At 47.4% G+C, this 25,618-nt stretch overlaps 1 protein-coding gene across 4 annotated transcripts in view; it reads right to left on the minus strand.

Annotated features, from left to right (window-relative positions):
* Window positions 1-25,618, minus strand: part of LOC119466406 (WAG22 antigen-like) — a 245,932-nt gene that overhangs the window by 168,234 nt on the left and 52,080 nt on the right. Inside the window, exon 2 of one of the 4 annotated variants that reach the window (XR_007463786.1) lies at window positions 20,342-20,674. The exons of 2 other annotated variants lie outside the window; for them this stretch is intronic. Coding sequence is in view for 1 of the 2 variants with exons in the window: in XM_049656970.1 (XP_049512927.1) it covers window positions 20,576-20,674 (99 nt within the window). In the remaining variant the exon portion in view is untranslated. The remainder of the gene's footprint in view (window positions 1-20,341; window positions 20,675-25,618) is intronic. One more of the 4 variants, XM_049656970.1, reaches the window with a different exon arrangement.

The raw sequence follows: 25,618 nt of genomic DNA on the forward strand, positions 1-25,618 counted from the left end.
TTTGGCTATAAGTTTCTTTCTCATGGTCAGGGTCCCCTGTGAGTAATTGACCTAGATAAACGTACTCCTTTACAAACTCTAGAGGCCGACTGGCGATCCTGAATTCTTGTTCGTTGCCAGGCTATTGAAGAATATCTTTGTCTTCTGCATACTAACTTTTAACCTCACTCTTACACTTTCTCGGTTAATGTTCTCATTCATTTGCTGTAATTCGTCCCCATAATTTTTTAATAGGACAATGGCATCTGCAAACCGAAGGTTGCTGAGATATTCACCGTTGATTCTCACTCCTAAGCCTGCCCAGTCTCAAAGCTTGAAAAAAAAGAATACTTCTAAGCTTGCCGTGATTAGCATTGGAGAAGTTGTGTTTCCTTGCCTGACCTCTTTCTTCATAGGTAACTTTCTACTTTCCCTGTGGAGAACCACGGTTGCTGTGCAATCCTTGTAGATATTTGCCAATATATTCACGTATGCATCCTGTACTCCTTGGTTACGTAATGCCTCTATGACTACTCGTATTTCTACTGAATCAAATGCTTTTTGATAATCTGTGACAGTCATATAGATGGGTTGATTGTACTCCGCATATTTTTCAACTACCTGGTTGATGACATGGATACGATCCGTCGTAGAATATCCCTTAATGAAGCCAGCTTGTTCTCTTGGTTGGATGAAGTCAAACGTTGTCCTGATTCTATTTGAAATTAACTTGGTGAATATTTTATACAATATTCAGAGCAAGTTATTGGGTCTATAATTTTTCAATAATTTAACGTCTATCTTCTTATGGATGAACATAATGGTGGCGTTCTTCCAGCTTTCTGGTACACTTGAAATCGTTAGGCATTGCGTATAAAGGCCCGCAAATCCTGCATCCTTGATTAAATCGACTTTTATTCCATCTTCTCCAGCAGCTTTTGCCCTGGTCATGTCTTCATGGCCCCTCCAACTTCAGCGCTAGTTATAGAAGAGGCCTCTGTATCCTGTTCATTACTACTTCGAATGAAAGTAGCTTGGCTGCTCTGGGCACTGTACAGGTCAGTACGGAATTCTTCCGCTGCTTTTACTATGTCATCGAAATTGCTGATGATGTTATCCTGCTTATCTTTCACTGCATAAATTTTAATTTGTATTGTGCATAGTTTTCTTGTCATTGATTTCATTCTGCGTCCATATTTTACTGCTTCCTCTATATTTCCCACGTTATAATTTCGAATATTCCTTACTTTCTTCTTGTTGATCAGTTTCGACGGTTCTGCGAATTCTGACTTCACGAGTTCGACACTTTCATGTTTTGCCGTTTCTTTATTAGGTTCTTTGTTACTTAGGAGAGATTACTTACCCGTTGCCCTGGTGCCTTACCTCCCACTTCAATGGCTCCTTCTGAGATCAACCTAGTTACGGTTTCATTCATTACCTCTATGTTGTCATTATCTTCCTGTTCTAAAGCTACATACTTGTTTGCGAGCACAAGCCTGAATTGGTCTGCTTTTACCCTTAGTGCGTTTAGGTTGGCGTGTACATTATTAACTGTATTCTTTCTCTCTACAAACTGAGAGAAATCCTAGACTTTTACATCCTGCACTATACTGGGATCGGCAGAGAGTATGAAATGTATCCCATTCCATGTCTCTCCATTAGGGCTCTTCCAGCTCTACTTCCTGTTGCCACGCTTCCTGAAGAAGGTATTCATTATTCGGAGCCTATTCCTTTCCGCAATTTCTACGAACATCTTTCCTCTAGTGTTCCTAGGATAGATGTCGTAGTTTCCAATTGCTTGCTCGCCAGCCTGCTTTTCCCCCACTTTTCATTGAAGTCGCCCTTGACTACAGTATACTGAGTTTGCACCTTTCTCATTGCTAATTCAACATCTTCATAAAACTGTTCTATTTCTTCATCATCGTGACAAGAGGTTGGGGCGTAGGCTTGTACAACCTTCATTCCATACCTCCTATACACCTTTATTACGAATACTGCTGCCCTCTCATTATAGCTGCAGAATTCTTCAATGTTGCCCGCTATGTGCTTATGTACTAGAAATCCTACTCCAAATTCTCTCCTATCTGGAAGACCTCTGTAACAGAAGACGTGGCCGTTAGTCAGCACTGTATAAGTTTCAACAGTTCTTCTCACCTCACTAACCCCAAGATCTCAAGCAATACTTGATAATTCTTCAAATAGCCCTGCTAAGCTAGCCTTACTCGATAGGGTGCACGTGTTGAACGTTGCCAGGTAGTTTCCATTGGCGGCCTGTCCGGACCCAGAGATTCTTCGAACCCTCTGCCGCCTCGCAGGTCTGACCGCCACCTTGGTCAGGTGCTCCGCAGCCACTGGGGATTGAGGGTCATGGGTAAACTGTAGGAGTCATTAAGGAGGTAGTGGCCGAATACTGCCCCAGGGAGGCCAATTCCCATTTTGGTGTGGGAGTGACTTTGTTGAAGCTAAGTGGGCCAGCCTAATTTTGCTGCACCTTGATTAGTATAGCCCCACTAGCTCTCGGCGTTACTTTTTTGCTGGTGGTAGGTGCCACTCCATACCTGAAACTTAATTTTACACCAAAGGTAGTCAGTTTGACTCCAACTCCAGGTTGTATTTCGAATGCCGTAATGAAATAATTAAACCTGCCTTAGTTCACTTCGCCCAAATTACCTCAACATTAATTCACTCTTGTTAAATGAACATTGCCTTCATTGACGTCATAAACTGCCTTGATTGGCTCACTTTTGGAACATCGAGGTCACGCCAACGCCGACTACGCCGGCCTTTCCGCATTATGAGCCATATAATCATCATCATCATCACCATCATCAGTCAATTTTATATGTCCACTGCAGGACGAAGGCCCCTCCCTGCGATCTCCAATGACTCTTGCCTTGCGCTAGTTGATTCCAACTTGCGCCTGCAAACTTCCTAACTTCATCACTCCATCTAGTTTTCTGCCGACCTCGACTTCACTTCCCTTCTCTTGGTATACCTATTCTGTAATGGTCCACCGGTTATCTATCCTACGCATTCCATGGCCTGCCCAGATAGATATTAAATGCGATGCATTTCTTGGCGAACATTTGTCACTTTGACAGTATCTATCTAGCCGCCTACGTCTTGGTGCTTCATGGTCACATCGTTAACTTATTTACCAAAATAGGCAAAGTATGACAAGAGTGTATGACGAACATAAATTATAGGTCATGACATAAATTTAATGACACGCGTATCATGTAGGTCATGAAACAGCCGCCTAAAATGACGTTGACCCAGCAAAAAAACTTTAAAACTCAAAAACCACCAAAATGGGTCCTCACGTTGGTACTAAGTGAAGAAAAAACTAAAGAATGATGGTAGAAGTGATAGTCATGACCATGACTCAGCAAAATCTACAATGACTCAGGACAAAAATCAACATTCAATAACCACTGAAATGGGTTCGGACGTAGGTACTAAGTGAAGGAAACACTAAAGGATGGTAGTAGAAGCCATTGTCATGAGCATCACTCAGCAAAAAATGACAATGACTCAACGACAAAATATTAACACTCAAAAACCACTGAAATAGTCTCGCACGTGGGTACTCAGTGAAGAAAACACTAAAATATGGTAGTAGAAGCCATAGTCTTGACCGTGACTCAGCGAAATTGTCTGACTCAGCGAAATTTGAACACTCAAACACAAATGTAATGTGTTCGGATGTAGTACTAAGTGAAGGAAACGGCTAAAGATTGGTGGTCGAAGTAATAGTGATGAGCATGACTAAGGCTTTCGCCTTAAGGCCTTTTAGGCCTAGCAAAAGGGACTTCTCAGGACTCATGAAATGAATGTCATTACATGCGTGTCATGTGAGTCATGAAACAGCCGCCACAGTATTGGTGCTTTCATGGCCGTTTCGTTAACTTGGTTGGCTCCCTGCACAGTGCTTTGCATTACATCGATTCCCACAGGGCGTAGGATCTGCCGTCTTTTTTTTTCTGACGATGTGCCGCAACGTTCAGGCGGTAGACGAAACATGCAGCGACTGTTTGACACTCTTTTGGCGTTTCGGCGGTGGCCTCCAGTTTCGGATACTATTACGATTACGGATATTAAGGACTTGAAGTAAAACGGGAGTTCTTTGTCGGCTTACCAGGGTATGTTGTTGACTGTGTGTGTCTGTGTGTGCAGCGAAAATCGGCACTGTTTCATTCATTCCAACGTGGTGCCTGTTGCCGCGTGGAACCAAACCCTTGCTAATTTTGTGCGTTGCGTCGCCTACCAAGCTCACGCCGTCAATGCCGGGTCGAGCGAGGTTCCCGAAGGACCATTCATACCCGCTCCGCTCGTGACCGCGTGCACGGATATGGCGAGGATTTCGTTGAGTGAACGCGGCAATGGTGAACTTCATTCGCTTCTGCGAGCAACGCGCACTTCGTGTCTCCGCGAGATTTTACTGGATATACAACACTTCGCACTGCAACTGGCCGCAAAAAAAATCACAGCATATCCACGGGGTGAATGATGATGAGTGGGTGAAGCTCCGGAGGGAATCATCGGATCTCCCGCTTAAGGGGACGCTAGCACAACCGCGTTAGAGACGTTCAGTACTCTCTAGTAAGGGGGACCGGCCACAGCGTCTTACGCAGCCATTTACACATGCCGGAACGTGCACCGCCTTTGCCGACGCCATCACATGACTGCTGAGAGAGTATACCCCCCGTATTCATAAACGCTCCTCGACTTGAACTTGACTTGCCACCGCCTTGGGCAGCGCGTTCGAAACGCGTTGAAGGTAAGGCGGAGAGGCCACAGCGTCTTACACCAGCTTCTTACACGGGCCGTAACGCGCTAGCACAAACACGTTAGAAACGCGCTAGAAACGCGGCCTTTCGTTAATGTTGGGTATTTATTGCCATCGTGGTGCTTGTGTCTATTTGTGCTTCGTGGCGTAGTGGGCTAACGCCGCGCGCTCGGAAGCGAGGGGTCCCTGGTTCGATTCCGCGCTACGGACACAACTTCGGAATTTTTTTCTCATTTTTCTCAGACTGGTTACACACTACTACTACGACGAGGGACGAATGGGTGCCGCCTTAAGGAGCTTCGCCCCTAATATTTTTCGGCACCCACCACCAAACACGCCAACTCGGCACGTGCTTGTATCACGCCTGCGCTATTGGATCGGGCTGGACTGAATGGCTATGTCCAAGCTGCAGGTTGCCAACGCGGCCTTTATTTCGCGCTAAAACTAAAGTAAACGAGAAATTTCGCGGCTGGTCGACCGTTTCGGTGCAGCGTAGCGCAAAAATACGAAATTGCATAGAAATGACGCAATTGGCACAGCCGTTGCACCATTTAGCAGTGAAAAAAGAAGCTTCATCTCGGAACGACATGGTGTTGGTCATTAAAGTCTGTTTCAGGGATCACCAGGCATCAGAAGTGATGAGTCAGTCAACATCCGAGAGAAACGAGAAAGACAGATAATTGAATCACCCTAGACATGCAACGTGTAAAGGAAGAAGATTCACAGGAGATGGAAAGGAAAATGGCGCAATAAAACACAGGTGCATGAGAAGATGTGGGCGCCAATTAGAAAGATGAGGAAGCCAGAATTCAACCTGAGCCATTCCAAGCTGTACCCGGTATGCATAGGCGAAAGAGGGAAGCAGAATGTAAGTCAGCAATCATGGGAATTTCAGAAAAGACAGAAAAAACGAACCAGGTGCAGCTGGTAGAATACAAAAGGAATATCATTTAGGAATGGATGCGGAAGATTTCAGTTTTCAGAAATATGGTTAGAAAGAGATAAATGCCAGTTTTGAAGTTGAGGATGTTCAGGAGCAAAGTAACGTGAACTGAGCACGTTTATACATGTAATTTGTTTGGGACATTCTCGTAAATAGTGTGAAAAGTGCATGTGGTGAAATATGTGCTGTGTCATCATACGGGTCTTAGTCCATCTCTTGAAAAGTCGTACTCCCGAGATCTGTGACAACATTGGCGAGCCTGCCAGGATACTAACCCGGCACTTTCACTGATCCTGGTGGTCTAGAGATGGAGTGGGAAAGTTTGCCGGCGATAGCTAAATATTTTAACGTGTCACAGGAGGAGGCGATGACGTTTTTCGAGTATGCTCAGCGAGAGAAAGAAAAGCAGCTTGAACGAGCGCACGAAGTGCACGAAAGAGAACAAAAAAACGACAGATCCCACCCCCTGTGGGAATCCATGTTATGCGAAGCAGTGTGCGGGGAGCTTACCAAGTTAAAGAAACGACCATGAGAGTACAAAGACTTGGGCGGCTGTTTCATGACATACATGACGCGCATATCATGCTATCCATGACATGAGCGCTGAGGAGTCCATTAGCTAGGCCTAAGACACAATAAGGCAAAAGCCTTCGTCATGCTCATGACTATAACTTGGACCATCAATATTTAGCTTTCTTTCTTCATTTTCTATCACATCCGAAGCCATTGCATTGGTTTTTGGGTGTTAAGAACTAATTTCGGTGGTTTTGGAGCGTTAATCTTTTTTCGCTCAGTCATTGTCATTTTTGCTGAGTCAGGCTCATGACTATACTGACACGTATACATGTTTATCTTTCACCGATGGCCGCTTTCCACCGGCTAACAAATGTTAAACGTTATCGCTCGGCGCAGGACGCGCCTGTATCGGAAGTTTCTAGAACGTTATCGATGCTTCTTTCCGTTGCCTGTTTTCACCGACGCTTATGTTATCTGATTGTATGAGCGACGCGAATTGTCTAGAACTTTCTGGAAGACACGCGCGTACCAGGGATTATTATGGAACCTTCGATGACTCAAGTATAAAAGCCAACGCGTTTTGCCGCTGATCAGATTTTCGACGATCGCCGACTGTGTTCACCGCTATCGTTGTGCTTTCAGTGTACCTTGCTTTTGTGGGCACAGGTTCGCCCAATAAACAACCAGTTTCGTCGTACACAGTTTTACGACTGTTTTCTTCAGCGTCACTACTACGTGACATCTGGTGGAGGTGCTAGTTCGTTCATGCACCGAACGCCCCCGCAAAGCCGTGACCCAAGCCCGAAACCGGAGCACGAGACCAACGTCGCCAAGGACCAGCGAGCTAGCCGTAGGCAGCAAGGACTTGTGCCGGAGTTCGGACTTCTTCCCGAAAAGACCACTGCAATCAAGGCCAAGTCAACGACCAAAATGGCAGCACCAGCGTCCCCCATCCTGCTGCAGCAACCTCGGGAGCCACCGACCTTCCGTGGATCATCGGCTGAAGACCCTGAAACCTGGCTGGAGACATACGAGCGGACCGCGACATTCAACAAATGGAGCGACGACGACAAGTTGCGCCATGTCTATTTTTCGTTAGATGACGCTGCTCGGACATGGTTTGAGAACAGAGAGACCACCCTGGTTACGTGGGACCTTTTTCGTGAAAACTTCGTGAGGACCTTCACGGGTGTCGTACGAAAGGAGAGGGCAGAGGTTCTCTTAGAAACCAGAGTGCAATTGCCGAACGAGAACATCGCGATCTTCACGGAGGAGATGACTCGCCTCTTCCGCCACGCCGATCCCGACATGTCTGAAGAAAAGAAAGTTCGGTTCTATATGCGGGGTGTCAAAGACCAACTATTCACCGCATTGAAGCGCAACCCGCCCAAGACTGTCGCCGAATTTCTTTCCGAGGCTACAACGATCGAGAAGACGCTTGAAATGCGCGTCAGGCAATACAACCGCCGTGCCCTGACCAACTACGCCGACGCTCAAGCGCTAGGCGCCGACGACCTGCGCGAGACCATTAGAGCGGTCGTTCGCGAGGAGCTGCATAAGCTCTTTCCCAGGTCGCAGCCTCACGTGGCATCTATCGCCGACGTCGTCAAAGACGAAGTTCAGCGCTCACTTGGAGTTCCCGATGTGCAGCCACAATCGCCGCATCCCCAGCCCGGAAGCGCTGACCTACGCCGCCGTCGCCCGTCGTCAAGTCCCCCCTCCGCGCTCGCACCAGGGCCCCGTAACGCCGCAGTTCCGTCGTCCACCGCCGCCGCCGCCAGCACGCCCGCCCGTCGCCCAGCACAGCTACCAGAGGAAGACGGACATTTGGCGCGCCCCCGACCACCGCCCGCTATGCTATCACTGCGGGGAAGCCGTCCATGTCTACCGCCGATGCCCATACCACGAGATGGGCCTACGAGGGTTCCCCGTCAACGCGCCGCGTCCCGATCGAGGTGAACGACCGCGCGACATCGCCGACTACCTCGCCGGAGCCCAGTGGCAACCGCGACGATCCTCACGCTCGCCGTCACCAGGCCGCTACATCTCGCCGCATCGCCGTCAGTACAACGGTCCCACCCGGGGCCGATCTCCCAGCCCTTACCCGGGAAACTAAAGGAAGCAACCGATGGAGGTGCGGTTGCTGTACGACGCAATGCCGAAGATCCTCCAACGCCGCCGACGACGACGATTCGCTATTCATCACGACGAGGTATCAGCACGCCGCCTAGCAACAGCCTTGACAGCACTTCGCCGCCGAAAGAAGACCTTCCGACGCGACGTAGCAGCAGCAGAGCAAGCCGACGCAGCCGTGATCCGACGCCACGAATTAACCGCAACGCCAGACGCCGGTCTACCGATCTAGACGTGCTCAACGATGGCCATAACGTCACCGCTCTCGTCGACCCTGGAGCCGACTATTCCGTCTTCAGTGGCCCGTTCGCCACCAAGTTGAAGAAGGTGAAAACAGCCTTGCAAGGACCCGATATCCGGACAGCTGGAGGCCACCTAATAACGCCGACTGGAATCTGCACAGCGCGAGTCACTTTAAACAACCACACTTACCCGGCGAGCTTCGTAATCCTGCAGCACTGCTCCAGGGATGTCATCCTAGGCATGGACTTTCTAAACCAATACGGTGCAGTCATCGACTTAAGATCCAAGTCGATAACGCTTTCAACGCACAACGCGCTACCACCGGATACAAGCATAAGTTACCATGCCTTGAATGTGCTTGAAGAACAAGTCACCATTCCGCCTCGCTCCAGCGTAATGATTTCTGTCGGTACCGAAGTGCCTGCAGACATGGAGGGCATCATCGAGGGCGATCATCACCTACTGCTTGACCGTGAAATTTGCGTCGCTAGAGGCATAGCTGAGCTACGTGCAGGGAAAGCAAGGGTGATGCTCACGAACTTCAGCCCTGAATACAAGCACATTAACAAAGGCACCACGGTCGCCTACATTGACGAAATAGTACAAGCCAGCAGTGCTTTCGTCTTCATGGATTCCAGTGCACCTGCAACGACGACTATAATACCTGAGCCAACTTACGACGTCAATCAAAACCTTCCCAGACATAAGAAAGAACAAGTAAAAGCTCTGCTCCTGCAATACAAGGACTGCTTCTCGTCCTCGTCAAAAGTTCGACAAACCCCTGTCGCCAAGCACCGCATCATCACCGACGAAAATGTCCGCCCACTCCGTCAGAGCCCGTAGCGAGTTTCGGCGCGCGAACGTGCAGCCATAAGGCACCAAGTCGACGAAATGCTACGCGACGACATCATCCAGCCGTCCTAGAGTCCGTGGGCGTCCCCCGTGGTGTTAGTGAAGAAGAAGAATGGAACCCTACGTTTCTGCGTCGATTATCGTCGCCTCAACAAAATCACGAAGAAGGACGCATACCCCCTCCCACGGATTGACGACGCCTTGGATCGACTCTACAACGCAAAGTATTTTTCGTCGATGGACCTCAAAACCGGCTACTGGCAAATTGAAGTCGACGAGAGGGACCCGGAGAAGACAGCGTTTATAACACCAGACGGACTGTTCGAGTTCAAGGTCATGCCGTTTGGTCTTTGCTCGGCACCTGCGACTTTCCAACGCGTCATGGATACAGTACTGGCAGGCTTGAAGTGGCAGACTTGCCTCGTCTATTTGGACGACGTCGTTGTGTTTGCCTCAAGCTTCGAAGAACACCTGCGGCGCCTTGAAACAGTTCTTCAAGCAATCAAAACCTCCGGACTCACGTAAAAGCCAGAAAAGTGCCGCTTCGCATATGAGGAGCTCTTGTTCTTGGGCCACGTCATCAACAAGTCTGGAGTGCTCCCCGACCCTCAGAAAACTGCAGCCATCTCCAACTTTCCTCCGCCCGCTGACAAGAAGGCAGTGCGTAGATTTCTTGGACTGTGCGCCTATTACAGGCGCTTCGTCAAGGATTTTTCACGGATCGCAGAGCCACTGACGTATCTCACGAAGGCCGACGTCGAGTTCAAGTGGGACACGCCGCAACTCGAAGCATTTGAAGAACTGAAGCGACGCCTGCAATCGCCGCCAATACTTGCGCATTTCGACGAAAACGCCGATACCGAAGTCCACACCGACGCAAGCAGCGTAGGACTCGGCGCCGTGCTTGAGCAGAGGACTGATGGACTAGAAAGGGTTGTAAGTTACGCTAGCCGGTCGCTATCGAAGGCGGAGCAAATTATTCCACAACAGAAAAGGAGTGCCTCGCCATCATCTGGGCTACATCAAAGTTTCGCCCCTACCTCTATGGCAGGCCCTTTAAAGTTGTGAGCGACCACGACGCCTTGTGTTGGCTAGCTAACTTGAAGGATCCTTCAGGTCGCCTCGCACGATGGAGTCTGAGACTTCAAGAATTCGACATCACCGTCGTTTACAAGTCCGGGCGAAAGCACTCTGACGCCGACTGCTTGTCTCGCGCCCCCGTCGAACCGCCGCCACAAGACGACCAGGATGACGACACTTTCTTGGTACCCATCAGTGCCGACGAATTCGCCGAACAACAGCGAGCCGACCCGGAACTAAGGAGCCTTGTAGACTACCTGGAAGGCAAGACCGTCATTGTGCCGAAGGTGTTCAGGCGAGGATTGGCGTCGTTTTTCTTGCAAAACGACATTCACCTAAAGAAGAACTTCTCGCCTCTCCGAGCCAACTACCTCCTCGTGGTACCCTCAGCATTGCGTCCAGAGGTTCTGCAAGCTCTCCACGACGACCCAACGGCTGGACATCTCGGTTTTTCCCGCACTCTGGCGAGGTTACAAGAAACATACTACTGGCCTCGCCTCTCTGCTGACGTCGCCCATTACGTAAGGACATGCCGAGACTGTCAGCGACGCAAAACACCGCCGACAAGGCCAGCCGGGCTTCTACAGCCGATCGAGCCACCTCGCCGACCGTTCCAGCAGATCGGGATGGACTTACTGGGACCTTTTCCGACGTCGACGTCCGGGAATAAATGGATCGTCGTCGCTACGGACTACCTCACCCGCTACGCCGAAACAAAAGCCTTGCCCAAAGGCAGTGCCGCCGAGGTAGCCCGATTCTTCGTTGAGAACATCCTCCTGCGTCACGGTGCCCCGGAAGCCCTCATCACCGACAGAGGTACGGCCTTCACGGCTGACCTAACTCAAGCCATCCTGCGATACAGCCAGACAAGCCATCGCCGCACCACCGCCTACCACCCGCAGACGAATGGCCTCACCGAGCGTCTAAATAAGACCATCGCCGACATGCTGGCAATGTACGTCGACGTCGAACACAAGACGTGGGATGCCATCCTTCCGTACGTGACCTTCGCATACAACACGGCCGTGCAAGAAACGACGCACATGGCGCCGTTCAACCTGGTCTACGGAAGGAACCCGGCAACGACGCTTGACGCCATGCTACCAGACGTCGCTGACGAAGAAAATCTCGACGTTGCCACTTATTTGCAGCGTGCCGAAGAAGGTCGACAGCTCGCCCGCCTGCGCATCAAGAACCAGCAGAGGACTGACAGCCGACACTACAATCTACGACGACGCTACGTCGAGTACCAGCCCGGCGACCGTGTTTGGGTCTGGACTCCGATACGCCGACGAGGACTTAGCGAGAAACTGTTGCGTCGCTATTTCGGACCATACAAGATAATCCAACGTATTGGCGCACTGGACTATGAGGTCATGCCAGACGGCATTTCGCAATCACAGCGGCGCCGGGCACGACCTGAAGTCATCCACGTGGTGCGTCTTAAGCCTTTCTACGCCCGCTGACGAGCTTATAGGTACTTTGTTACTTTGTTATTTTCTTTCTTTATTACGCGTCGTTTTGTTTTCGCTTTCGCGTTTGTTTGTAGCATCGGGACGATGCTTTTTAAGAGGAGGGTATTGACACGTATACATGTTTATCTTTCGTTGGTGGCCGCTTTCCACCGGCTAACAAATGTTAAACGTTATCGCTCGGCGCAGGACGCGCCTGTATCGGAAGTTTCTAGAACGTTATCGATGCTTCTTTCCGTTGCCTGTTTTCACCGACGCTTATGTTATCTGATTGTATGAGCGACGCGAATTGTCTAGAACTTTCTGGAAGACACGCGCGTACCAGGGATTATTCTGGAACCTTCGATGACTCAGGTATAAAAGCCGACGCGTTTTGCTGCTGATCAGATTTTCGACGATCGCCGACTGTGTTCGCCGCTATCGTTGTGCTTTGAGTGTACCTAGCTTTTGTGGGCACAGGTTCGCCCAATAAACAACCAGTTTCGTCGTACACAGTTTTACGACTGTTGTCTTCAGCGTCACTACTACTTGACAATACCTTCTACCTTCATCATTTAGTGTTTCCTTATCTTACTACCCACGTCCGAACCCATTTCGGTGGTTTTTAAGTGTTAATCTTTTTTTTCGCTGAGTCATACTCATGACTATGACTTCTACCATCATCTTTTAGTGTTCCTTTCACTCAGTAAGCACGTCAGAACTGCTTTCGGTGGTTTTTGAGTGTTAATCTTTTTGGTGAGTTATTGTCACTTTTTCTGAGCCATGCTCATGACTATGACTTCTACCATCATCATTTAGTCTTTCCTTCCCTTAGTAGTAGTGTTCAACCCATTTCTGCGGTTTTTGAGTGTTATTCTTTTATTGCGATAGCAATTATATTGACACTTCAACCTGATTTCTGCCGTCGGCGTAGCCGTCGTCGTCGCCGTCGCCGTCAGGTTCCCTATAGATAAAATCTTCGCCGCGCGCCGTATGCCCGAGCGGAAGCGTGCGGGGACGCGCGCTATCACGGAGAGCGAACGCACTCCATCTCCCACGCGCAAGCAAGGAAGCGGGAAGCCAGCGCCGGAGGGAGCTGGGGGGGGGGGGGGGGGGCATTTCTACTCTGCCAGCAACCGCACTCGTCGCTCGCTCGCACCCTCGCTTATCTCCACACGGCTCTGACCTTTATGCGCCGTGCATTCGCCGCTCAGTTTTCGTTGAAGCGATAGACCGCACGTACCTTCGCCCGCTGCTTGCTGCCAGCGTTTTGACAGTCGTCTGCAGTCATTCAGTGTGATCTATTCATGTTTGTTTGTGCGCGCTCACACCACGCTTGTTCATTCAGTTAGTAATAGTAGGGCCACATTTTACAACGCACGCTACACATGCAATGCTGCCCGGATCGGCAGTGCAGCGCTACAGGTGTGTCCCTTCGCACGCGCTACCATAGGCGTATTTACCGGGGGGGCAGGGGGGGCACTTGCCCCCCCACTGTCAAAAGTGGGGGGGGGGGGCAAAGTATGCCATTTGCCCCCCCCACTTTCGAAAGCGGGCACTTTCGGCTACACACTGGAAAGTCCAACAAAACTACAGCTGAAGCTAAATTTTATTTCTAAATAGAGTCACCACGTTAATAATGCTTTTCTTTACTACGTATCCCCGGTTTGGGCAGCGAGTATTGTGCCTCCTCGTGACGCGCTATAGCGGGCGACGCTCGAGATTCGCCACACAGGCTTGCATTGCGCAGAAGTCCTGCCGCTGGACAGTTCCCGCAGTTACAAATTACCCCCTAACCATACTTGAAAAAAACAAAACAATGGGCTTGATATATTTAACCTTCGGGCGAGGGTAGAGGTCCGAAAAAGTATTTTAATCAGCGGCGCCCAACGATGGGTGTGCCTTACTGTATGAAATGGTTGGATTATCAAACGTTGGAACTGTTGAATCTCCGCCCAGAAATAGTCTACGTAGCGTTGAAGTATAAATATATATCTTATCACCATCAAAAATCTAATCAAACCACTTACAGGTCTAACTGCCGAATTTCTTTGTGTAACCACGACTTATCGTCTATTTATTTATTTATTTATTTATTTATTTATTTATTTATTTATTTATTTATTCGTTCATGATACCTCAAAGGTCCCAGAACGGGACATTACATGAGGGGTGGCACGTAGAAAAATGGCGGGACAGGTTAGGTGGCGTGACTTGAAAGATGGTCTTCAATATGAGTTTTAAAAAGGGAAATGTCGGTGATGAGGGCGATGTCAGAAGGAAGGGTATTCCATTCTCGGGCTGAGTGCAGAAAAAAAAGAACGCTGATACGTGGTGGAATAGGCGCGTGGTAGATACACAGCATTGGGATGCGTACGGCGGGAGAAACGATACGCTGGAATGATGTTTTTGTTTCCCGTGGGCAGCGAATGAAAGAACCTAAAAATGAAAAAAAAAAAAAGACGAGCACTTTTGCGGCGGGAAGTCAGCGAGGGAAGACAACCGGGATTTTAAGGCTGAGACACTTGTATTATAGGAGTAGTCAGAAATAATGAACCTGGCAGCACGGTTCTGAACCGATTCAAGGGAATTAATCAAAATAACCTGTTGGTTCTAGTTTAGGACAGATTAGGGTTTTATATGTAAGTTCATTTATTCATGATACCTCAAAGGTCCCAGAACGGGACATTACATCAGGGTCTGCGAGGTGATATGGTCGTGAAAGTGACCTCGGTCGAACGTGCAGAGCAATTTCAGTGCCAATAGAACACTTTACTGAATTTTTCTAAAGGCCTGTGTCACTACTGCTTTTATCGATTTCATTTTCAGGCCGTTACTGAATGAGGGCTACCCTACTACTTGTTCCCCGGCAGGAGCAAGAGCAGCAGGTATTTTATATTTTCAAAAAATGAAGACCACCTTATTGTGAAGTGAGGCCGTGAAGGGGAGGCGACGTTTAGCTGCGGCACCAAATACGTATTTATATAAAAATGTTGCGAGGCGAGAAGGTGGGTAAGATTTCCAACACAGCTGGACGAGTGTCCCATTCTGATCTTGTCGAAAACCTCCGAGCCGCCCCCAGAGGCACCGGCAACAGTCACCAACGCCGCGCGCGTTCGGTGCGAACGCGGGGAAAACGCAGACGGCGTCGACAACAGTTCTGCGCGTTGCCGGTGCTGCTGCATGTCCAAGTTTTTACAGCTGATAAAACTACTATCCTTGCTCCGTATAGCTCTCTACTAATTTGTTATCGCAATTGATGCTTCGCGTTTCGGGTAAAACTGCGACATTCTTTTTAAATTTCCAGCAAGATGTGCTTCAAAGCATTACACGGGGACAATTAAGGTTTGAAACGGAACACTAATATACGGGCAACGTTTCAAAGTATACGATGTAATTACAGGAAACTGAAACATTTGGTGCAACTGTTCAAAAAAAAAAAAACAGCTTCACTAAAAATCGGGTAGTAATTCACCAAGTTCGCACACCTCTGCCGTCTTTTTCTTTTTAGTATTGAGAGTAATTTATGTTGATTGTACATCGTTCTCTTTAACCTCGACAGTACGATTACCTTAACTAGCGATACATTTAAGCTGTAGACTTAAACACCAAGTAAAATTCTTTGTTTAATTAGTAAAATTGACTGCACAAATGGGCATGTTTTTGTGAGCTCCACTGCTGCTACTGGGTTGGATCAGGGACCTCTGGGCACGCAACGCCACTTGTCCCTGCATCACATATAGATTTTATAGCGACAAGAATAAATGCAAATTCAAATAATTTTTGGGCCTCGATGGTTCACCATGTGTTTGAGAAATAGGTCTATTATTACAAATATAAATACCTGACAGATGCATTTCCAGGCTTTTCACTTAATATAATAGTAATTAATATATTATATATATATTTAGATATATATATAATAAATATATATATGGAGGGAGAGAGAGAGTCAGATCTTCGGTTTGCCCCCCCCACTCGAGAAATTGACCCCAAGACCTGGTCGTGCCAGACAAAGCAGAGGGCAAGGTCGCTGTTAAGCGTGTTTCACATGCACAATTGACGGACACGCCTGTCAAGTTAAGTTGAACATGCAAAAAAAAAAAGAAAAAAAAGAAAAAAAAGGGGGGGGAGGGAGGGAGGGAGGGAGGGAGAGTTAAAGGTAAGACACCAAGACCTGGTCCTGCCTGACAAAGCAAAGGGCAAGGTCGCTGTTAAGCGTGTTTCACATGCACAATTGATGGACAGGCCTGTCATGTTAAAAAAAGGAGAGAGAGAGAGAGAGTTAAAGGAAAGACACCAAGACCTGGTCGTGCCAGACGAAGCTTAGGGCAAGGTCGCTGGTAAGCGTCTTACACATGCACAATTGGCAGACACGCCTGTCATGTTAAGTTGAGCATGAAAAAAAATAAAAAAAGAAAAAAAAAAGAGGGAGAGTTAAAGGAAAGAGAGTTAAAGGAAAGACACCAAAACCTGGTCGTGCCAGACAAAGTAAAGGGCGAAAGACGAGAAACACGAAAGAAGAAGAAATAACCTGCAAATGTAGTAACAGCGTGGCGAAATCAGCATGAAATTGAAAAGCAAGGGCAAAACACGAAAAACACGAAATACGAAGAAGCAGCCTGCAAATATGACAGTAACAGCCTGGCGAAATCAGCATGAAGTTGAAATTGAAAAGCAAGGGCAAAACACGAGAAACACGAAACAAGAAGAAATAACCTGCAAATATAATAGTAACAGCGTGGCAAAATAAGCATGAAATTAAAAAGCAAGGCACAATAATGTGGGTGGTTCGGTCCGCTCCCCCACTGCGGTAGTGGGCATTCTTTCGACATCACACACGTGTTCGGCTTGCCCATGCGGGGATTAAGTTCTGATTTTAGCTAATTTAACTTATGGACAAAGAAACGAGAGGTTTCCCATGTGTTCATTTATGCCGTGCGTGATTGTTCTAAATTTGTGGATAAAATATGACTCTCTTTGTTCCCGTTCACGAGAACGGGAACAAAGAGAGTCATATTTTATCCACAAATTTAGAACAATCACGCACGGCATAAATGAACACATGGGAAACCTCTCGTTTCTTTGTCCATAAGTTAAATTAGCTAAAATCAGAACTTAATCCCCGCATGGGCAAGCCGAACACGTGTGTGATGTCGAAAGAATGCCCACTACCGCAGTGGGGGAGCGGACCGAACCACCCACATTATTGTGCCTTGCTTTTAATTTCATGCTTATTTTGCCACGCTGTTACTATTATATTTGCAGGTTATTTCTTCTTGTTTCGTGTTTCTCGTGTTTTGCCCTTGCTTTTCAATTTCAACTTCATGCTGATTTCGCCAGGCTGTTACTGTCATATTTGCAGGCTGCTTCTTCGTATTTCGTGTTTTTCGTGTTTTGCCCTTGCTTTTCAATTTCATGCTGATTTCGCCACGCTGTTACTACATTTGCAGGTTATTTCTTCTTCTTTCGTGTTTCTCGTCTTTCGCCCTTTACTTTGTCTGGCACGACCAGGTTTTGGTGTCTTTCCTTTAACTCTCTTTCCTTTAACTCTCCCTCTTTTTTTTTCTTTTTTTTTCTTTTTTTTCATGCTCAACTTAACATGACAGGCGTGTCTGCCAATTGTGCATGTGTAAGACGCTTACCAGCGACCTTGCCCTAAGCTTCGTCTGGCACGACCAGGTCTTGGTGTCTTTCCTTTAACTCTCTCTCTCTCTCTCCTTTTTTTAACATGACAGGCCTGTCCATCAATTGTGCATGTGAAACACGCTTAACAGCGACCTTGCCCTTTGCTTTGTCAGGCAGGACCAGGTCTTGGTGTCTTACCTTTAACTCTCCCTCCCTCCCTCCCTCCCCCCCCTTTTTTTTTTTTTTTTTTTGCATGTTCAACTTAACTTGACAGGCGTGTCCGTCAATTGTGCATGTGAAACACGCTTAACAGCGACCTTGCCCTCTGCTTTGTCTGGCACGACCAGGTCTTGGGGTCTTTCCTTTAACTCTCCATTCTTTTTTTTTTTTCTTTTTTTTTTTGCATGTTCAACTTTGTCATATATCTCTCTATCTCTCCTTTCTCACCTTTTTTTTTGGCGCCTTCTTTCTCTGCCTGAAGATATAAAAGACTGTTGCAAGATTTTCCTGTATCCCTTGAAAAAGGTCGGTCTTATATATATATATATAAATATATATATGGAGGGAGAGAGAGAGTCAGATCTTCGGTTTGCCCCCCCACTCGAGAAATAGTTGGTACGCCTCTGCGCGCTGCCCACGGGAACCGCTTCTCATGAACACCACCGTTTCACAGGCGCCTTCTCGTGGTCATCGAGTCTCTCTTCATGTCGGTCTACTTACGGCGCAGCACACCTACTTACTTAATCAGCTCATGTTTACCACAATTTATATTCCTACCAAAGCCGCTCACCTTACTTCGTATGGCATTGCTGTGTTGCTATCGCATTCATTGCTTCGCCCTTAGGGCGAAACTGTGACATTTTTTTTAATTGCGAAGCATTTCTTGCCGAACATTTGCCACTTTGACAGTATCTATCTATCTAGCTGCCTATGTCTTGGTTCTCTCATTGTCGTATCATTAACTTAGTATTGACCAAAATTAGCATAGTATGACTAGACTATATGGCAAACATAAATGATAGGTTGCGACCTGAATATCACAACATGTGTGCATTGTAGGTCATGAAATAGCTGCCGACGTCTCGGTGCTCTCATGGGCGTTTCATTAACTTGGTAGGCACCGAAATTGGCATAGTATGACAACATTGTATGACAAACATAAATAATAGGTCATGACATGAATTTCATAATATGCGTGTCATATAGGTTATGAAACAGCCGCCTAAAATGACAATGACCTCGCAAAACAAATATTAACACTTAAAATAAACTGAAATAGTTTTGGACGTGGGTACAAAGGGAAAGAAACACTAAATGGGGATGGTAGAAGTCATAATCATTAGCATGACTCACCAAAAATGACAATGAATAAGCAAGAAAACGTTAGCACTGAAAAAACACTGAAATTAGTTCTGACCTGGGTACCAAGGTACCAAACACTAAAGAATGATGGTAAAAGTCAAAGTCGTGAGCATGACTAGACAAAAATGAGAATAACTCAGCAAAACAAATTAAAACTCAAGAACCACTGAAATTGGTTCGGACGTGTGCACTAATAAATGAAACACTAAAGGATGATGCTAGAAGACATAATTGTGAGCAGGACTCTGCAAAAATGAAAATGACGAAGCGAAAAAAGGTAAACACTCAAAAACAAACGTAATGGGCTTGGAGGTGGTGCCATGTGAAGGAAAAGGCTGAAGATTGATGGTCGAAGTCATAGTCATTAGCATGACAGAGGCTTTCGCGTTAAGGTCTTTTAGGCCTAGCCAAAGGGACTCCTCAGGAATCTTGAAATTAATTTCATGACATGCTTGTAATGTAGACCATCAAACAGCCACCTAAGTCTTGGTGCTGTCATGGTCATTTCCTTACCTTGATAGCCTCTCCGCACACTGCTTCGCATAACATCGGTTCCCACAGGGTGTGGGATCTATCAGCTTTTTCGCTGGGTCATTGTCGTTTAAGGCGCATGTTTCATGACCTACATGACACGCATGTCATGAAATCCATGTAAACGATACGACCATGAGAGCACCAAGACCTTGGCGGCTAGATAGATAGATAGATAGATGGATAGATAGATAGATAGATAGATAGATAGATAGATAGATAGATAGATAGATAGATAGATAGATAGATAGATAGATAGATACTGTCAAAGTGGCAAATGTTCAGCAAGAAATATTTCGCATTTAAAAGAAATCTTGGCGATGATTAAGCTAGCGGAAACGAATGCGGGTTCCCGTGAAGCAACTAGCACATACAGGTCGGCGTCATCCGACTCACCTTCTCCTCGACCGAGACAAATTTGCCCCAGGATACTAATGGCAGCTTTCGATGAGCGAAAAGATTACCTAGATGCATATTTGCATCGGTTTGAGAGGATCGCAGTCGGGCAAGGCTGTGAGAAGAGCAAGTGGGCCAGCGACCTGAGCCTGTGTTTAGTAGGGGAGGCTCTGAGTCAGTTTGGCCGGATGCCAGCAGAAGAATCATTAGAATATGAGAAAGTAAAAAAAAACTTTATTGCAGAGGTTCAAGTTGACCGCTGCAGGCTTCGGGAAAGTTCAGACTGTGCAAGCCAGAAGATTCAGAAATGCGAACGCAGTTCCCATGCCGTCTGACAAACTATATTGAGAGGGGGATAGAGCTATTCGAAACGGAAAAAAAACATACGAAGAAGTTCACGACAAAGTAGGCCTCCTGTGCCTACGGCGAATCCTGGACCTCAGTCGCCTCCTTTGCCTCCGTCGCCTCCTGAACCTCCATTGCCTCCTCGTGCTGTGGCGCTTCCTACGCCTCCGGCGGCTCCTGCGCCTCCCACGCCTCCTGCGGCCCCGGTGCCTCCTAAGCCCCCGGCGCCTCCTAAGCCCCCGTCGCCTCCAGCAGCCCCGCCGATTCCTGCGCCCCCGGCACCTCCTGCGCCTCCTGCGCCTCCTACGTATCCTGGACCCCCGGCACCTCCGTCGCCTCCGTGGCCTCCTGGGCCTCCAGGGTTTCCTGCGGCTCCTGCCTTTCCTGCGGCTCCTGCGGCTCCTGGGCCTGCTGGGTCTCCTGGGCCTTTCGCAAGACGGAGTTATCACTTTTCCTGTCTGCCGTGCGTTCCCTTGCCGTGAACGCGCGCTTTCACTCGCACATTTCACTCGATTAGAATTGGGTGCATCATTTCACTTTTTTGACAACTTCAATTTCGGTATTCGATTGTAACGCGAGGATTGACTTCAGGTAGCAAAAATCTGGAAAAAACCTCGCGTTACAATCGAGTAAAAATGTGGTCGTTTTGTCAGCGAAAGTTCTAAGCCCCATGAAGGAGCCGGTAGTGATTTAGTGCTTTGAGCAGTGAGTAGTCCTTTTGTGAGCACTCATATAGTGCTCTCGAGGATGAACTACACACATTGCGAACAGTTGAGCACAGTGTCCTTGTGCCGATAAGCCATAACGAAAGAAGTTGTTATGGCACACTGTCTGTGTGTGTGTACGTGCGTGCGTGTGATTTCCTCTAATCATTTGATGTAGTTCTCTCATCCATGAGTGTACAAAGAGACATACAGGCCGAAACATGCATACACTTACAAACAAGCACACACGCGCATAAAAAAGCAGACGCACCAACATTGCATTCGGGGACTTGAAAGACATATAATCGTAATTTCCCTCGATCACATTCGTGATACGTTCACTTTGTTCAATATGGCAGTGGCCATATTCAACATTTTTACGTGGTAGCAAAAACATGTAATTTAAATTGTGATTAAAAAGAAGCTCTTCAATAAAAACCTGAGAAGTTCGTCCTATAATGCTATACTCTAAATGAAAACGATCACAAATTAAACTACAATTGCCGATCACACCTAGGGTTGCAAACCGGCAAGAATTGCTTGGGAAAGTCCCAACTTTTAACCAGATATCTCGAGTCTCCACTTGATCTATTCGGGACGGCTGAATATTCCAATCTTTTCTCTTTGTTACTGAATAACAATCTAGAATGCAATTTACTTTTTGTACACCCTGACAGCTTAGTTGCGCCGTCTCTTCTGTCTTCTCTTGCATTATCGCAAGCATAAAGGCGGTTTTTTTAATGCAATCACCATTCTTTACCCATTTCGTGGTATATCCGTTTGTATCTAAGCTCTTACACCCAGTGACCAAGTTGTCAGTTGGCTTGTGCCACTACATATGTGGTGGCTGCTGTCTCGCGAAGCGGACAAAATGGGCCTAATAGCTTGATGATGGCTACTGACTCGCCTAGTGAACAACTTTTCTCACTGGGTACCCGCAACTGAGGTGTGTTACCCAACAGACAACTTCGGCACTACGTAAGTGATATTTGCGCGTGCCCATTCGTGGTCAAACCCCCAGAGTATATGTGCGAAGGTGACACAAGGGGTATGTAGAGTTAAATACAGTCGGAACCGGGTATATCGAATATGAAGGGGATCGAAAAAGAAGTTCGATATATAGTAATTCTTTATATAAAATAAAACATTCTACAGAAAATTTCAATGGGATTTTACATCTGTTCAATATATGCAATAATTGGTCATATGGGGGTTCGATATACCCTGGTTCGACTGTATAAAAAAGCGATGATGTCTCATCCACAAATGACACCTCCGCGTCGATGGCGGCCGCTTGATGCAGAGCCATTGAAACGAAGTTGCAGCGAGGACATTACAGATACTACAGAGTTTCAGCTGGGGTGCAGATATTACAACAAGATATCCTGTGTGATGGTTTCATTTGACAGTACTGTTGGCAGGTAAATTGCTACTTTGTGCGTCTGCAGTGGCAATGCGCGTGTCGCTACATTCATTTACTGCTAATTGCATTAACGCCGACATTCATTATCGTGAGATTGGTTCTGCCGGAGTTGTTTCGTTGCGGTGCTTTACTTCTGTCGCATGCTCTAATCTTTGAGAGTACCTGCAGCTGTACTCTAGTATAGCGGTGGTAGACAGCCACTACGGCACCTTTACTCTTAGAAATTGCAACAATCCAGGACTAAAGAAATTAAGCAGCTTTATTGCACATATAGACCGGTGGCTCCTGGCATTAACAGGGTCGGTCATCCCCATCTATGCTTTGCAACGATTGATTTCACATTCATTGTTCTACTCGTATCATCCGGCATCGAGTGGCCACTCGTCGTGATAACGGCGTCGCGGTGACATCCGATTCAATGACGCAGGGCGAAAAAGAAACAAAATAGAAATGATGTCGCAGAATATGCCCGGGACTTGCATACTACACAGAAAAACACTTTGGCGAGACGAAGCACTGCACTGACGCAGGGTGAAATGCCTTGAGTGTCAAGCACCTTGTTTTGCAGCTACTTGATGTTCATTTGTGAATGCTTTATGCAATTTCAGCGTCCAGAAGCTGTAACAAAACCCCAAGCGTCTCTTGCTATTGATAGTTGTGAACAGTGCACTCATGCTTCTTTTGTAGATTTTCAAAGTGGGAATTGTTCGCCCTCTTATGAAGTAGAACGACAGAGTCAGCAGACTGAGGTCGGAGCTGTTAACAATGCGTAGTGGCACTGTTGTTTACTTCTATGCAAGGCAATGTGCAATGCTCACTACCCGAAACAGCATATGGCCTTTATTATGTCGCGATGCCTTCCTGCGAGATCTCAAAAATACTCGAACACAAGGCCGGAATCACCTCCGGGTGATCGTCGAGGCATGATTTCGATTAAGCGATTTACAATTGCAAGTTATTACTGAACCGCCAGGCGAAGTTACTTAGCGACGTGCAAATGCCAGCGCCGTGCACGCGATGTGTGCTATAGAAGCACTGTTTCTATGTATATGCACATGCATAATTTATCGCATAATCATATCGATCGCTATAGATCGCTTAGATAATAAGCAGTCTGTTTTGGGCTTCTTCGTGCCAGTGGCTAGGGCGTGGTGGTATTTTCAGTATTCTAGCTGGCTGTTCATAACCATGCGGTTTGTCATGCACAATTCAAGCTATGACGCCCGCACAGAGCATGACGTTCATCTACTGTATTGAAATGACGCAACGACTGGCCTAAGTGTTGCCCAACGTACAGAGGAGTGGAAATTCAGCATGCTAGCTGCAAAGTCATTTCTTCATTTCTTCCATCCCCCTTTTTTGCCTATTTAAGCTATATTTGGTACAACATTGCCTTGGTATATACGGTTAAAGCATGAGGAAACGCCTGGCTTGGCCGGGCCACAGTTGCAGCAAAGCAACTAAATGATACAGTATACAGACGATCAGTTTGGGCAGCAGAACCAACGAATCCTGTATTAGCAAGGCTTGCTTCGGTTGCCGTGAGCTTTTCAGTCCACTGTTCATTCGCCGCCAATTTTGCAAAGTTAATAGGGGCTGCTGTAACCATGGTGAAAGGGGTGTTTTCAGTAGCCTATTTATTGCTACAGAATCTACTGCTGGCACACCATATCGGTAACGTGCAGTGACATGCTCTATGGCGTGCTCTACAGACACTAGAAGTTTCTAGCATTAAATTGTACAAAAACAAGCAATACGAATGCTTGTCAACTTCTAAAATTTTGCACAAGCAATGAACAGGCGCGACACACTGGACCAGCAAACCTCGGGTTAGGGCCACCTTCTTTGGGTCGACATTCACAGTTTTTTGTGATGTCAGCAAGCGCTTCGTTAGCAAACTGCCTTATAATGACACCTTCGTTGAAAGAAACATTTCATGGTGTTTCCTGCTCTTCGCTGTTTACCATCTGCGCCAGAGAACGCCGCAACGGTTACCGCCCTAATAAATCTAGAATGGAAAAAGCAACGAACTGTTCTTGGTGCGTTTTGCAGCACTACCATAGTCTTAATCGTGGTTGCCCCTGCGTCTTGATTTGCTGGAACTACGGCTGCGTGCGTGACGAGATGGCGTGCGGCGATGTTCTCCTGCACAGATGATGCGTTCCAGGCACTTACACAAGGAGTCGAGCGAATATTTCACTGCTGAAGAGCAGGGAAGGTTTTCTAGTGCGGTTTTATTGACACCCGGAGACGATCTCGTGCCTGCGATGGTTAGAGTGGCTACTTCCATTACTTTGTCGGCCAAAACAGCAAGTCCGGTAAGGTCCATGGTAGAGACTGTCACCAGGAGCATCTGCACGTTAGCCGGGAGTCGTTGCAAAAACAATTCGCGCAACAGCGCGTCGTCGATGGATCTTGCGTTGTTTCCGAGCAGCTGCCTCATTCGGAAAGAGTATCAAAAGAGTACTAGGCATTCCGTTACGGGCGAGCACGGACCTACTTATGCAACTAGGAGTGCATAACACATTATACGAGATAAACTGAGGCCCTGGAGTCGGCCCAACTGGCCTGTGTATCCTGCACCCCGGTCGGAAAGAAGATCCTGGAGGTTCTTGGGATCAACCCTATACTCATGGAAGAACAGAAACATCAAATCTTAGAAGATCAAAGGAATAATATACGAGTCGCACCGTTTCCCCGTAATGTTCATCCTCAACACAACGTAGGCAGACGCAGGGCAAGAGCCCTCGCCCTCCTTAAGTGTATCAGACGATCCCCACTCGGCATGTTTTGTCGGTGCAGCCCAATATGGACAGTCGTCTAACTTCGCCACTGCCTCGTTGATCGCAACGGACAGATAGTGAATGCAGCGTCCCTTAAGTGCTCAACTCCATCCAGAGCGGTGCAGGTCGCAATTGCTATTGCACTCCTAGACAGCAGCAAAACACAAGTCTTCACTGATTCGAGATCGGCGGTCAGGGCTTTCGCTTCAGGGTCCATTGCTGAGGAGGCTCACAACATTCTCAAGAACAAGATAATCTCTACGCACACAATCACGTGGTTTCCGCCGCACCTCGGCCCCCACCATGACTCCTTGCCCCAATTTAAATGACATCGCCCACTCCCAAGCGCGCGGACTTAACCGCCGCGCGGGAGCAAGGGCGAGATCAGAGGCCAGGGTTCTCGAGTTTCGGGACACTCGCGCTTCAAGTTCAATTGAAATCCCAATAAAGCAACCTTACC

This window comes from Dermacentor silvarum, chromosome 10, assembly GCF_013339745.2.
Source record: "Dermacentor silvarum isolate Dsil-2018 chromosome 10, BIME_Dsil_1.4, whole genome shotgun sequence".
Lineage (NCBI taxonomy): Eukaryota > Metazoa > Arthropoda > Arachnida > Ixodida > Ixodidae > Dermacentor > Dermacentor silvarum.